Genomic DNA, 14,037 nt, shown 5'->3' with positions numbered 1-14,037 from the left:
TAATTTTTTAGTTCAATTTTTAAAATTTTAGTTTATTCAATTCAATTTTTAACTAAATAAACCGAATGCTCACCCTTACTTAGATTGGATTGGACCAAATCTAATTCATTGACAGACCTTAAAATATGATCACATTTCCTTCTATTTTAAATTTAAATTTTTAAACACTAGGTGATCTACTTTTTTTTGTTGTTTGTTGATCTATGTGATATTCAGCCATCATAACAACATACTGTGACCATAGTATGAAGATTAGAGAAGATCGGCTTCTATCCTCACAAGACTGTATGCACACCGTCCGCAGAGTCCCTTGCATCCTTACATTGATATTATCTTTCCATGGAAAAAAAAAAAAACATACAAATATGAAGATATTGTATTATCTTTACATTGGGAATATCTTCCCATAATACAAATATGAAAATACAAGGATGCAAAGAATAGGAACTTTTTTATACTTCTTTAATGAAGTAAAGAGGAGACGTATAATATAACCCGGAAAAGAATGTAAGATGTAGATGGGTTCAAAGAAAAACACACACACGCCATGAGACCATCAAACAACAAAGACTTACAGGTGGGAACCATGAAAAGATGGTCCAGATTTGTCTTTTGTCTATCGGAGATTGTCTTAAAGCAGTTCACATCTGCTCCCCACAGAGCGCCCCCCAAATCCATCCTTTGGCTTTTCATATTGGAAAAGAAATTCAAATCTGAGCCCCACAGCATATTTAATTAGGGATGCAAATGGATTGGATCGAATTTGAATTAGATTATATTCGAATTTGATTCAACACTATTAAGAGTTGGTCCGATCGAATTTCATAAGTATGGATTCAAATTTGAATTTGATGAAAAAGTTAGATTTTTGGATCTGATCCGATCTGATTTAAATTTTTTAAAAAATTAATGAATTATTAAAATATATATATATAATAATTAAAAAAAACAAAAAATACAAGTATCTTTTTAATTATTTTTATCATATATATGCATGTTTTTTATAAAAAATAGTTAATATAATAAATTTACAAAAATGTAATATAAATAATATATTTATAAATAAATAAATAACATATATGTATTATATATATTTATATAAATAAATAAATAATATGTATATATAGGACCCTATCAGAATCCAATCCATTTGCACCCTAATCCCAACCTTGTATTGGGAACATCTCCCACTAATAATAACTTTGCGAGATGTTCCCAATGCACACTAAGATATGCATGTGGTGCACAGATTTGAATTCTCAGGAAAAGCCCAAAATTAGTAAAAAAAAAATTGTTTTGGTGAAAAACGTTTGAAGAATGATTTCTGCATCAGATAAAAAAACGCCAATTTTAAAAGGCGCACGGAAGAAATTCCATTCAGCTTTTTACATGCAAAGGAAGCTAATTTGAATAAAAAAGCTTACTAACCACCCAACTAACATAAAAAACACTTTTCCAGATATTCGTTTAGACCAAAAAGCAATATTGGGCACAGGGTAATTAAACCTAATCTGTGGCCACAGCCCACGTGATGACGTTAATGGGTTTGTTTTTGGTGGACCCTATTACTCAACATGAGACACTTTCTTGGTGCATGCATATTTATTTAAGAACGGGTGTAAATGGATCAAATTCGAATTGGATGAGGTAATATTTGAATTTGAATCCGATTAGAAAATTCGATATCTAAATTCGATTCGATATCTGATGGATATTGGAAATTAATATCCGAATTCGAATCTGATTAAATATTCGAATATTCGATTCGATTAGAATTTGATTAATTACTTATTTTAGATAATTAATAAATATATAAAATAAATATTTTATTGATATAAAGTATATAGATTATTTATATAACTTAATTATTATATATATTATATAAAATATTTTATATATTATATATAATAATTAAATAATTGATCGAATTCGGATATTTATCAAATTGAATCAGGTCATATTCAAATTCAAATCTGATTAATTATTCAGTAAAAATAGGATATCCAAATTTAACCAATTAGATATTCAAATTATCCGAATTCAATTCGATTATATCGAATATAGAATTCGAAATCAGATTTTCAAATATCGTTAACACCCCTTCATTTAAACTTCCTAGAAAGCAGACACGAGGACTTTAGGTTCCGGCCAAGTTTAGTAAATGGATGCTGACAGATCTGTCAAATTTACTTTATATCTAAGGAAATCAAACCGAGTCATTGAGATAGAAGTTTAATAGAAACTTCTCAGCAACTTCACTTTGGCTTTTGGGTTTGTATTAAAAGGAGAGCAAGCTTTCTCTCTTGTTTCTCCATAAGCTCCTGTTGCAAGCAAGTCTGATTTGTCTTTGTTCTCTCAGCCATTTCCATTTGAGGTGTCAATTTAAGCTCATAATCTGTTATTGATTTGTTTCTATCAACTGAGCAGAGCAACATGAAGGTAGCTAATAATTTCATCTTTTGTTTTCTCTTTTCTTTTTGGTCTCTTGCTAGCTAAAATGCTGCTTAGTTTTCTCCATTAATTGTTTTGAGTTTCTGCCCATGAAGGATTAATTACAAGAAGATTTATTGTGTGATGTAATTATGTTGCAGCAAAAGATAGTTCTGAAGGTGGAGATGAGCTGCCAGAAATGCCAGACAAAGGCCCTCAGGGTCGCTGCAGGGGCTTGCGGTATGTATTGAACATGGATATTCATTGAGAAAAGCAAGGTTTTTAAAATTGAACCGGATAACAAACTGTTTAGAGTTCGGTTTTTGGGTCAAATGGTCCGATCATTCGAATCGGATAGACGGTTCATTCTGAAAAAAAAAAGGCTAAAAACTGTTGGGCGGTTCGACCAGTTGGATCAGTGGTTTGCTGATCAAATCAACGGTTTTTGGCCAAAAGACAGTTCTGGGGTAACCCAGTTTTTCCGGTCTGGCCTGGTTTTGAAAACCATGAAGAAAAGTATTCGGTTTCAGGGTTTTTGATGAACCAGATGGTTGAACCGGTGAACTGATGGCCAGTACAGATTATTGGGTCTTGTGCTCTTGATGGTTTTGTTGGAATTCAAATCAGTCCCCCACAAGGGGCGCCCCACAATGTCTCACACCACGTTTATTAAGAATATCTCCGGATAATGTCTCATCATTTTTGATACATATCCTCAGAAGAGATGTTCCTAATACAAGGCGGGAATGTACTGTAGGATGCTGTGGGGCACCCCTTCGGCTGATTTGAATTCGCTTTGTTGGCACTTCTATTGGGTCTTGTGCTCCCAATTATCTATTTTTGTTTTGTGGTTTTATTTTAAATTTTATAATAGGCATCACGAATTGACCCCTTGACTCATATGGTTGAACCGCTAACCCATGGACATGGAGAGAGTGGTTCAACCTTAGGGAGAGGTTTTATAACACTGGCATGAACAACAACTTTGGCCAAAGCTACCCATTTTAGAGTTGGTGAAGGCGCCATTGATGTCATTTGGTCTTTTAAGAAAGCATAAATGTTAGACCAGTGTTTTCAAATTTTTGATCCAGACGATTGGACCGTTTATCTTAGGAAATAGGCAATAAGTTCCGTTTCATCTCTAATTTGTATTTGGGCCAAAAATCATTAACTTGGTCAGAAACTTATTGACTCGTTTAATTCGAACAACAGTTTTAAATGTTTTTTATTTTAATTATTTTTTATTTTTTAATTTAAAATAGATTATACATTCAAATTAAATAATCAAACCGTTGACCTAAAAACCGATAGTCAAAATATATTTTATTAGTGTGAAGTAGAGGGGTTGGTGGGGCCATTGGGGCCGAGCTAATGGTCAAGAAATATTTTATTAGTGATGTGATTTGAACCTAGAACATTCTAAGGTGATATATTTTATTAGTTGATATTAGAAAAGAGTTTAAATTGAAATGATGTAATTAAAAACTTGTGATTTTGATACAGGTGTTGAGTCTGTGAAGTTGGATGGGAAGGAGAAAGATATGGTGGTGGTGACGGGAGATGGAATGGATCCCGTTGCCTTGACGAGCACATTAAGAAAGAAAGTTGGTCAAACAGAGCTCGTCACTCTCGAACATATCTAAGTAATTAAAATGAGGAGAGATTGTTTCACAATCATCTACATCGACCTTAATTACTCTCTGTTTGTTTACTGACTGTAGACAAAATAACGATGCTGATCTAACTGAATTGGATTTGTTTTGTTTTTAGCAACATTGATAACTCTTCTCAAAGGTGATGATTGTCAATACTAGGGTTCGAAATCACATCTCGTTTGGGAATACCCAATTTACATGCCAACCAAACCACCATTTAGGTTGAGCTTGGAAGCAGCACAAATGCAAGCATTTCGCTGTACATATTTGCATTTGTACTCTTTCCAAACTAAGCCTTAGTTGGTGCATCCTTTTAACTCTATTGGATTGCATTTTCTTTTTTAAAAAAATGTAATTAAATAAATTGAAACGGTTTGATCACATGCATATAAGACCATCTACAGAACCTCTTAAAGGGGTTAGAGCTAGGGATAGAAGAAAAAGGATTTAGGTGTGAAAGTAATAAGAAATGATTTTAAGTGCTCATAATTTGACAATGGATATGTACACTTAACAGCAGTCTAGTGTTCTGTAATGGGAGCATGTAAAAGTGGCAATTTCATGAGCACTGCTTCAGAAAGCTCTTCCTGTAAGAAAGTATTTTGAACATTAATAGTGCACAATCTGGAAGCTCCTAGCTAGAAGATGACCTGGATCTTAGTTGCGTGGCGAACTAGACCAAGCTGCAAGATAGAGGATCAGAAAACCCGGGGTGGCTAACCCGGCAAGCTCGCTCTGATGCTTAAGTCAGTATTGTATTATGGATGCGAGCTAAATATTTGAGTGCTAGAGTGCTAGTGAACAAATAATAGCGCGTACCTAGATCTTGGGGGTTGATGCCCTTATATATCTGGACTGTCGTAGGTCTCGCGAAACATTCCCGAAACTCACGGCCGGCGACGGACGGATCCGTTCCGCTTTAGTAGGAGAGTAACACAACTAATTAATGAGGTTTATTATTTCCCTCCGATTTAGGTAGGATGAGGATAAGGTTTACGGTTATGCGGCGTGATCCCGAGAAGTTCGGAGACGACTGTTGAGCTTCTAAGTTTGGTTGCTCGGTACCTCAGTGCAAGTGGGTACCGAGGTACCCCGGGCTTCGGAGTAATCGAGTGCCTGAGGTCCCCTGCTTTGCTGACATGACTTCATACGCCGATTTGTCACTTGGTTGGCAGGTCGTGTCCACATGTCCCTTGCATACTTGATCGGGCCAAATCACCCCTCATCAAACATCAAGATGATTAGTCACCTAGTTGTGTGAGGTGGCAATGGCAAGGACTAACCAAATGGATGATTGTTTAACAACTGGATCAAAGGTTTCAACATGTATTCCCGACCTAGGCATTGGTGAAAACCTTTTCCAATGGTGCCATCGGGGTTCTGTTTAAGACAAGAGGTCATTTACATCCAGCCAAATTCATATCAGCAGGAGGGACTAACTCCCAAGTGCGGTTGCGTAATAGCACATTCATTTCTTGCTGATCTAAGAATAATATGTGAGGCTCTATAACATCAAGTGGATGAGTCATGCACAAAAATAGTTTGGGCTTGAAAATCCCACTTTGACCCTATGTGTTTTGATGATAACAATTCATTGGAAAATTTCGGATTAGTACTTGTATTTTGGGTCTAGTGTCATTTTAATCTTAGAACTTTAAAATGCAGCAATTCAGTACTCAAACTTTTAAAACCTAACAATCCGGTACCTACCATTAGATAGCTGTTAACCAGCCATTAATTGACATTTGAAAAAGACACAGACACCCTTCAAGTGTTATTTAATATTTTTATCAACCATCTAAATGTTGACAAAAAATTAACAGTCCCAAGTCCTTGCTTTTCTATTCAAGAAAGTTAGGGTCACTTGAGTGGGCATTATGGTGACCCAACTTTTTTGAATAGAAAAGGTAAGGATATTTTTTGTCAATGTTTGGGTGGTTGGTTGTCAAGTTTTAAAAGTTAGGATACTGAATTATTGCATTTTAAAGTTTAGGGACCAAAGTGGCACTAAACCCAAAATAGAGAGTAGGGAATTTTCCCTAAATTCATTGAGAATACTAACAATTTATTAAATATAATATGTGAATGGCAAAGTGGACGAGACTTGCATGATCACAGGATCAAACAAAATCCAATTTGCAATTTGCTCAAGGGATGAGATCTTGTTTGAGATTTTTATTTATTTATTTAATTTTTGAACGGGTAAAGAATAGAAGATTAATTATGTTTGATTGGCCCACTTAAATGTGAAAATTTGCAATTCTTAATTTAATGGCTTGATTATACTGGCGAGTCAACTCGCCAAGTCAACCCGCCAGAATGATACGAGTAAGGACGCGTTCAAATCTGGTGGTGGCACTAGTGGCCATGTGATGAAAACGCGTCGGCATCGGCATCCACGAGTTAGCTTGACGCTGCAACGCCCAACTGTTGGCGTCAAGAATGACGGCGGGGTTTAAACTTTTAACTCATCAGATTTGAATTATACGACAATGGCGTGTTGTTTGACTTGACTTAACTTCTCTCGGGATTGTACCATCTCTATCATTAATTTCTTGGAAAGTTGGAAGCTTTCAGTTGATTGGCAATCTGATGTCCATAAATAGATCCATTGAGAGGAGGGAGGCTCAGTGCAACAAACAGAGCAAACAAAAATCCATTGTTCGTTACCCAGTAACCCAACAAACACAATGAAGGTATAGCTATGAGCTAGCTTAGATGTAGAGCTTTAATTAACTTCTGGGTTCTGATCAATTTCAGTTTTGGAAAGTAGAGAGTTCAATAGAAACTGATGATCGATTGTTTGTGCAGCAAAAGGTGGTGATCAAGGTTCCTGTGAATGGCTCAAAATCCCGCATTAAAGCCCTCAAGATAGCAGTTGGAATACAAGGTAAGATGACCCATCTGATCTATTATATAACTTATATGGATTTTGAGACAATAATGGAAGTAAACCCTTCAATATGATCAGCTTGTTTTTCACTGTTGCAGGGGTTGAATCGGCTTCATTGCAAGGTGAAGATAAGAGTCAGATTGTTGTTGAAGGGGAGGGGATTGATTCAATCACCTTGGCAGTGTCTCTGAGGAAGAGTTTGGGGTCTGCGGAGCTGGTTAGCGTTTCTGAAGTGAAGGAGAAAAAGGAGGAGAAAACTAATACTAGCCAATCAACAACAGCAGCCACAGTTCAGCCTGTTGATTGGTTTCTCAGCTATAACCAGGCTGCTTATAGTATGCCTCAGTATTGTGTTTATCAATCTCCCAATCCCAACACCAGCGCTGATGCTTGTGCTATCATGTGAGTTGTGTCTGTGATTCAAACAACTGTGGTTTTGCCAGAGCTCCAGGAGCACCAAGCAAGGAACAAAGAGTGACTGGAGCAACAATCAGCCACAGGCACAGCGTTTCAGATATTCCAATCTCTCTCTCTCTCTCTAGATCTCTAATCCAACTTCTTTGATTTAGAATTTTTTTGACTAGGATCTGGGCCCATAACTAAAAGGGTCTTGCCCATCTCTAGTTAAGTATGAAAAGGCAATAACAGCAATTCATTTTTGGCCTCCTGATTTGTAATTAAATTATCTTAATTTTTCTACTAGTAGCTTGTCCCATGGTTTGATACATTATTATGAAACTTTGGGAATTTGGGATACTCTCTCTCTCTCTCTCATTTAACAAGTTTTGGATGTCCACGGTTTAAGGCAACATTCTGTTTATGCACAGCTATTGTACCCACAGAGAAAACATTAACATGAAAATGCATATATATTATTGAGCATGTAGCAAAAAATATTCATGTTGTTTGGTTTCAAATTTAACTAAGAAATCTATCAATTCAGTAGTATAATAAACTAAATGTGTTCAATTTAAAAGCATATAAAACTTCAACCAATCAAAAAATCGACAATTAAATACCTATTTTAGTAAGTCATCATGTTACCTATTATGCCATTTAATTTGGAATTAACAAAACAAGGAGTTTAAAGTAAGAAAAAATAAATAATAATAATATCTTGATGATAAATTAAGAATTTGATAAGTAAAATAAATTATAAAGAAAACAAAATAATGAAAATTGTGTATAATTACAATGAAGAAAAAGAAAAACAATGAAGAGATGAAGAAGAAAAGTGGAAAAGTATCTTGTTGATGCTCGGATTAGCTGAGGGACAATACTGTCAATTCACTCCTAAGTCTAAGTAGGACCGAGGTACCCGAGGTCCGAGGATTGAGGTGATTGAGGACTAGAAACTAAGGTGATGAGGATCCAAGATCCGAAGTCTGCGGTCGCTATGTCTTGCGTCCGAGGTGGCCGAGGACCAAGGGGTCGATTCTGCACGAAGGAAAATAATGTCAAAGGCCTCGGGTGAAGACCCGAGGTGAGGACTCCGATGGTCAAGTTAGTACCGAGGTGTAGAGTGAATGAGGTCTGAGGTGCAAGCACCCAAACGAGGTCACTAGAGAGCAATACATTTCAAATTCTAGTGAGAGAGCTCAAGTATTCGATCCTTTACCTGGAGGGGGGGTCACCTCATATTTATACTTGAAGCCGCCTGGAGGTAGGTGAGTTCGGATGGTGGGGATTGAGCCCGTACACGGGGTGTGTGGCCATCATAGGCCGCCAAGTGATTCTACGCCATTGGTTCCTCGATTTCCGTTGAGCTGGGCAGCACGCGTTCACTGATTGGCACCACTCTAACGTGCACTACCAGACACGTGTGAGTCCTACGATTAGATAGGGCCATTTGCGCCTACATCATTTGTCCCCCACTCCCGAGACTGTGGTGAAAGCCCAAGCTAAGAGGGCCTCGGGTTTAGTTGAAGGGAGTGTGTCAGTCTGAGTCGGAAGGCGTTGATGGGCCTTTTGTGTGCGTTGTGGCCTGTGGTGGTGTTGGCTCACCTTTGTTCTTCACGGGTGATGATTGAGGCTCTTGTTGGGCCTCGACTTGGTTGCTCCTGCAGGGGACCTCAGCTTCGGCGCTGAGGCTACTGTTGCGTGTGGACGAGGGGGAGACTTGCCCCCAAGCCATGCGTGAATGCTGGGTGTGTCCCCTGATGCCTTGCCGAGGCGATAAAGATTCTATAGGGGCCTCAACCTCGGTTGGAAGAGCCGAGGAGGAAATGCCAGGGTGCCCGAGCTAGTGACTTAGTCGTTTCATGAGGGAATCTTGTTTTACGATGTCGTGGGCTGTGGAGGAAGTGGTTCTCGGTGCTGGATTCGAGTCGCGTGGGTTGGGGATCGTGCCTACAACGGGTTGCGGAGTTGTTGCCGTATGCGGGATGGGATGTAGGCGAACCGGACTATGTCCCTACTAAGTCAGCACGGCTGGGCATACCAACGAGTTGTAGTGAGGAGGCAAGTTGGCTCGCTTGGCATCATTTCGTCTTCCGAGGTAGGTGACGCGTGTCAGTGAGCGGATGGGGTCATAAAGGCGGTAGCTCGGTAGCCATTGGATCCAATGCAATTTGGGCCATCCATTTTCCTTTAAATAGGGGCCTTAATCAAGCATCAACTCACCATTTGTTCTTCAGTGCCTTTGCTTCCAAGAGTTCCTTACTTCCCAGAGCCCTCAGCTTTAGTTGTTCACCCTTAGAGCTCTTTGTCTTCATTGTCCTCGTCTTCATCCTAGGTAAACACCCTATCTTTCTCTGATTCCAGTCCCAAATGCTATGAAATCCCGGTTTCCTCGGGAGCAAGCTCCTTCCACACCCCAACCCCCATTAGCTCCAGTCGAGGCTCATCAGTCCCCAAGATCCCAGCCCTGTGCCAAGCGGTCGAGGTGCTAAGGGAGAGGGCTGCCCCTAGGGATGCTGAGTGCAAACGAGGGGGTGAGGACCCATCTTGCAAAAGTGCTGAGTCTGCAGCACCAAGGGAGGCTAAAGGGTCCCCCTTAGTGGTGGAAAGGGGACCGGTCGCCGAGCTCAGCCCAAGGATGGTGGCCAAATACGCTGCCCGAGGGATGAATGTAGAGCGCCTACCCCGCTCGGAGCTTGACAATACCCTTGACTATGACGAAGTCAAGTCCTTGGCTAAGAGGTATCACATCTCTCTGTCTTATCAAATGAGGGTCCCCGACATTGGCGATCAACCATGGACACTTAAGTTTGGTTTCAGATTTCCCCTTCATCCGTTGATCTCCGAGCTATCGAAATGGTATGAGGTTACCCATAGCCAGTTAGTCCCAAATGCCATCAGGGCAATCATCGGTATGCTGGTGGTGGCTCGGCTTCAAGAAATCCTGACGTCGAAGATGTTCCGAGCTATGCTTGTATCGAGGAAACACACCTCCGAGGTAGGCATGTACTACTTCCACTCTCAGAGAGGCTGACCCCTAGACAATCCCTCGTCCGTCCTTGGCTGGAAGGAAAAGTTTTTCTTCATCTCCTATCCTAAGGGTTGGTCGTTCAAGTAGGAATGGGGGGAAATGTATCTAGTTGCCGAGAAGGCCAAGCCAATGCTTTGGGACGATGAAGCTATCACGGTAGACCATCTCCTTGTGTTGGGAATGCTTCAGGCCAAGCCCCTGGTGGAGGCTGAGCTTCCTCTAGTTTTTGCGGGGCTCAGCACTTCCCGGTAGGAGTCCTTGTGTCGGTTTTTCTTTTTTACTCGATACTAATTCTTGTTTTCTTTCTTATAGAGATGCCACTGGACGCCAAGCGCATGATGTTGGAGAGCACCCTAGCAAGTAAGAAAGGGGCCGCTGAGGGTCTATTCGGAGGGTTAACGTCGAGGAGGCTTTTCGAGGTGCCCTCAACGAGGGTAGAGAGGGGGTCCGCGCTTGTAGAGGGGACCCCTCGACCACCAGCCCCCAATGGAGGAGGGGCAATAGAGGGAAGAGGCCAGCAGAGGGAAACTAGCCAAGGGAGGTTGCTAAGAAGTGGCCAGCCGAGGTGCCACTTGCACCTCCAAAAAAAAAGGTTGGTGCACAAGGACCGCCTAGCCAAGGGCGGCTAACTGAAGAGGGAGCCACCTATTGCTCCAAGGATGTTGTCTACCAAAGGGCCTACCACCAGGCCTTCGTCTACTCTGTCTTCTGCCTCAGAGCCAACCGAGGAGGTGGAGTGCCTTAGTTGTTTATTCCACCCCAGGTGGGGCATCCCGAAGGGGATTCCATAAACTCTGAGGGGGTTGGTAGGGCCCTGATCAAGGGGATGATCCCCCTGGGGGATCGGTTTGAGATGATGTAGACTGATCCTCTTGTCATTCGGGATGAGAGCCTGGACTTCATGGCCGAGGTGAGTTCCATTCAAATTTTGCCTCGTTATCTTTTAGCTTCTTGCTTTGCTTTTACTAATGGGATATCTACTACAGGTCTGTTGCCACTACATCGGCCTGGGGGATCGGGTCGATCTCATTCTCGACCATCTGTAGTGGCTCGAGAAGAAAAGCGAATAGTTGCAGGTGTGGGTGGCCTCCACCGAGAGTAGCCCGAGTGAGACCCTCTGATTACTGAAGGAGAAGTAGCTCCGGTAGATGGTGGAGAATGATCTGAAGGCCGAGAAGGCTTGGCTCGCTTGGGCTTAGGAGTCATTGATGGCGTTCGAGGAGGAGGGAGGCACATTGGAGGACTGAAGGGAGGCAATGGATGCCAAGGCTCAGGCAACAGAGGCCGAGGTAGCAACTGAGGAGGCCAAGGCCAACTACCAGAAAGTTGTCATCGTTTGGCAACAAACTCCAGAGTATCAGAAGTGCCTGGCTGATTACGGGTTTGAGGCCTACTTGGAGGGGACTGAGGACACTAAAAAGGCGCTCCTGAAGATGATGCCCGACTTTTGGGTAGACGAGTTGCAAGTGCTTTCAGACTCCCTGCTCCCCGAAGACGTTATCGAGGTCCCTTTGATGTTGCTGGCGTAGGCGACGAGGAATCTGTCGCTCCTCCAACCAAGGGCGATACATAGTTGGCCCCCCATGTTTCTTTTCCTTGTTTTTGTTTTTTGTTATTGTAAATGAGCTCGGCTTGCCCTTCTGAGGCTAGAATTTTTTGTATGCTAAATAATGAATATGGAATGGAGCATTTTTTGTATATCTTGTGCCTTTGTTTACTTCTTCTCTCTTCTCTTCTTCTTCTCTTTTTTCTCTCTTTTTCTTTTTTTCCTGAGAGATCCATGCCCCTCCCCTTCGAAAGGTCACAAGTGGGCAAAAAATAGCCTAAGGTGGCTCATTACTTAGACACTCGCTTTAGGAAGTTAGTGGGTGTGTCCGAGGGCGAGCTATACCACCAAGGTGTAGCTCGATTGGCTTACTTTTATTCCCTTAAGTATCGACTTAGGCGAGGCCGAGGTGAACTGCTGAGGTGATCAGAGTTATGTGCTGATGCGAACCACCGAGGCAATCGGGGTTACGTTCCTCTTTCCATTTTCATGGTAGGTGTTGTGGAGCCAAGGTGGCTGCTTGCCTTCGAGGCTTGGGGCGAGGTGAGTGATACCTAGGCTGACCTGGCTTGCTTTTCCTGACAAGGTACTTAAGTTTTGTTTTTGCTCATTATAGGTCAAGTGTGCTTATTGTGGTTTGCAGTTAAGGCCCCTACTTGTCCTTGCCTCTTCTACAGAGGTTGGACAGACGTTTGGCTCAAGACGAGCTGTATGTCCCAACCACAATCTAGCCCAAGCGTAGGGGCCTTAGAGGAGGTTATGCGTGTCGGTTGGTCGTGCAGTCGAGGGGTCTTGGCCACTTAGAATTAAGAAATTACACACATTGAAGAATGAGCTGAGGAGAAACTTTGCACTATTATTCATTGTTCAGCTAATAGGGATTACAATCATTGGTAGTACATACGAAGGTTCTCCGAGTTCCATGTCTGAGGGACTTGTCTTCCATTTAGGTTCTCGAGCCGAAAGGTGCCAGGGACAATGACTTGCTTGACTTTATAGGAACCTTCCTAGTTGGGACCGAGCTTGCCTATGCCAGGTTTGGGCACCATGGCTTTTCTGAGGACGAGGTCTCCTTTTTCAGTTGTGCCTCTCTTTGACCCTTGAGTTGTAGTAGTGGACCACTCTCTTCTAGTAGGCCGCCACTCTAATCTGGGTCTATTTTCAGACTTCTTCCAATAGGTCCAAGTTTGCTCTAAGCGTTTCACTATTCTCGGCCTCATTGTATACCTCAGTTCAAATTATTAGTTGGTCGATCTCTGCTGGAATGATGGCCTCGGTGCCACAAGTTAGGTTGAATGGGGTCTCTCCCGTGGTTGTCTGAGATGTCATTTGGTATGCCCATAGGACACTATTTAGTTCGTCGGCCCATAGGCCTTTTACTCTATCAAATCTAGTCTTCAGTTCATCTAGGATAGTTTGGTTGGTGACCTCGGCTAGGTTGTTCGTCTAAGAGTAGCCTACTGAGGTGAACTGTTGCTTAATGCCAAGGGAGGCACACCATTCTCTGAACCTCCCGTCGTCGAACTACTTCCCATTGTCCGTGACCAGCATGTGGGGGAGGCTGAAGCGGCAGATGATGTTTTTCCAGAAGAAACTTTGGATTACCCTAACTGCGATGGTGGCCAGGGATTCGGTTTCAACCCACCTGGTGAAGTAGTCGATGATGGCGACGAGGTACTTTCTATTTCTCATTGCTTGTGGAAAGGGGCCGAGGAGGTCCATGCCCCAATTAGCAAAGGGCCAAGGACTGCTGAGGGTCGATAGTGTTGTGGCTGGTTAGTGGCAAATACTATGTCTTTGACACTTATCACACTTCCGTATCAGTTTGGTTGCATCTTACCTTAGTGCCTTTTGGGCCAAGGCTATACCGCAGAAGCCTTCATGAATTTCACGGAACACGTAATCTCCCTCCTCTTTAAATGTGAAATTTTGCAATTCTTAATTTAATGATTTGATTAGACGGGCAAGCCAACTCGCCAAATCAACCCACCATAATAATACTTGTAAGGACGCGTTCAAATCTGGTCGCGACACTAGTGGCCATGTGATGAGAACGCATCGGCACGGCATCCACAAGTTAGTT

General features: G+C 41.8%; 1 protein-coding gene across 2 annotated transcripts; it reads left to right on the top strand.

The window, feature by feature from the left end:
* The first annotated feature begins 2,424 nt into the window (after window positions 1-2,424).
* Window positions 2,425-12,118, top strand: LOC148790263 (heavy metal-associated isoprenylated plant protein 16-like). Of its 2 annotated transcripts, XR_016078222.1 has the most exons (6): window positions 2,425-2,439; window positions 2,547-2,670; window positions 3,934-6,781; window positions 6,897-6,975; window positions 7,077-11,318; window positions 11,395-12,118. XR_016078222.1 is itself a non-coding variant. In XM_088890905.1 (3 exons), exons 1-3 carry the CDS (start codon window positions 6,776-6,778, stop codon window positions 7,382-7,384), a joined length of 393 nt encoding a protein of 130 aa, XP_088747031.1. In that variant the 5' UTR covers window positions 6,647-6,775; the 3' UTR covers window positions 7,385-8,148. The 2 variants fall into 2 exon arrangements, 1 of the variants encoding a protein (XP_088747031.1); XM_088890905.1 differs by lacking the exons at window positions 2,425-2,439; window positions 2,547-2,670; window positions 11,395-12,118 and having other exon boundaries at window positions 6,647-6,781; window positions 7,077-8,148.
* Window positions 12,119-14,037: the final 1,919 nt, after the last annotated feature.

The sequence above is a fragment of the Nelumbo nucifera genome, chromosome 7 (genome assembly GCF_055504915.1).
Source record: "Nelumbo nucifera cultivar China Antique chromosome 7, China Antique-T2T, whole genome shotgun sequence".
In the NCBI taxonomy this organism is placed as follows: domain Eukaryota; kingdom Viridiplantae; phylum Streptophyta; class Magnoliopsida; order Proteales; family Nelumbonaceae; genus Nelumbo; species Nelumbo nucifera.
Note: the sequence above shows the minus strand (reverse complement) of the source record. Positions and strands in the feature narration are given on the sequence as shown.

Excerpts from the sequence above, each read along its gene's own strand:
- LOC148790263 (XM_088890905.1), top strand. Across the intron at positions 6,976-7,076 it reads GATAGCAGTTGGAATACAAG|GGGTTGAATCGGCTTCATTG; the intron begins GTAAGATGACCC and ends TCACTGTTGCAG.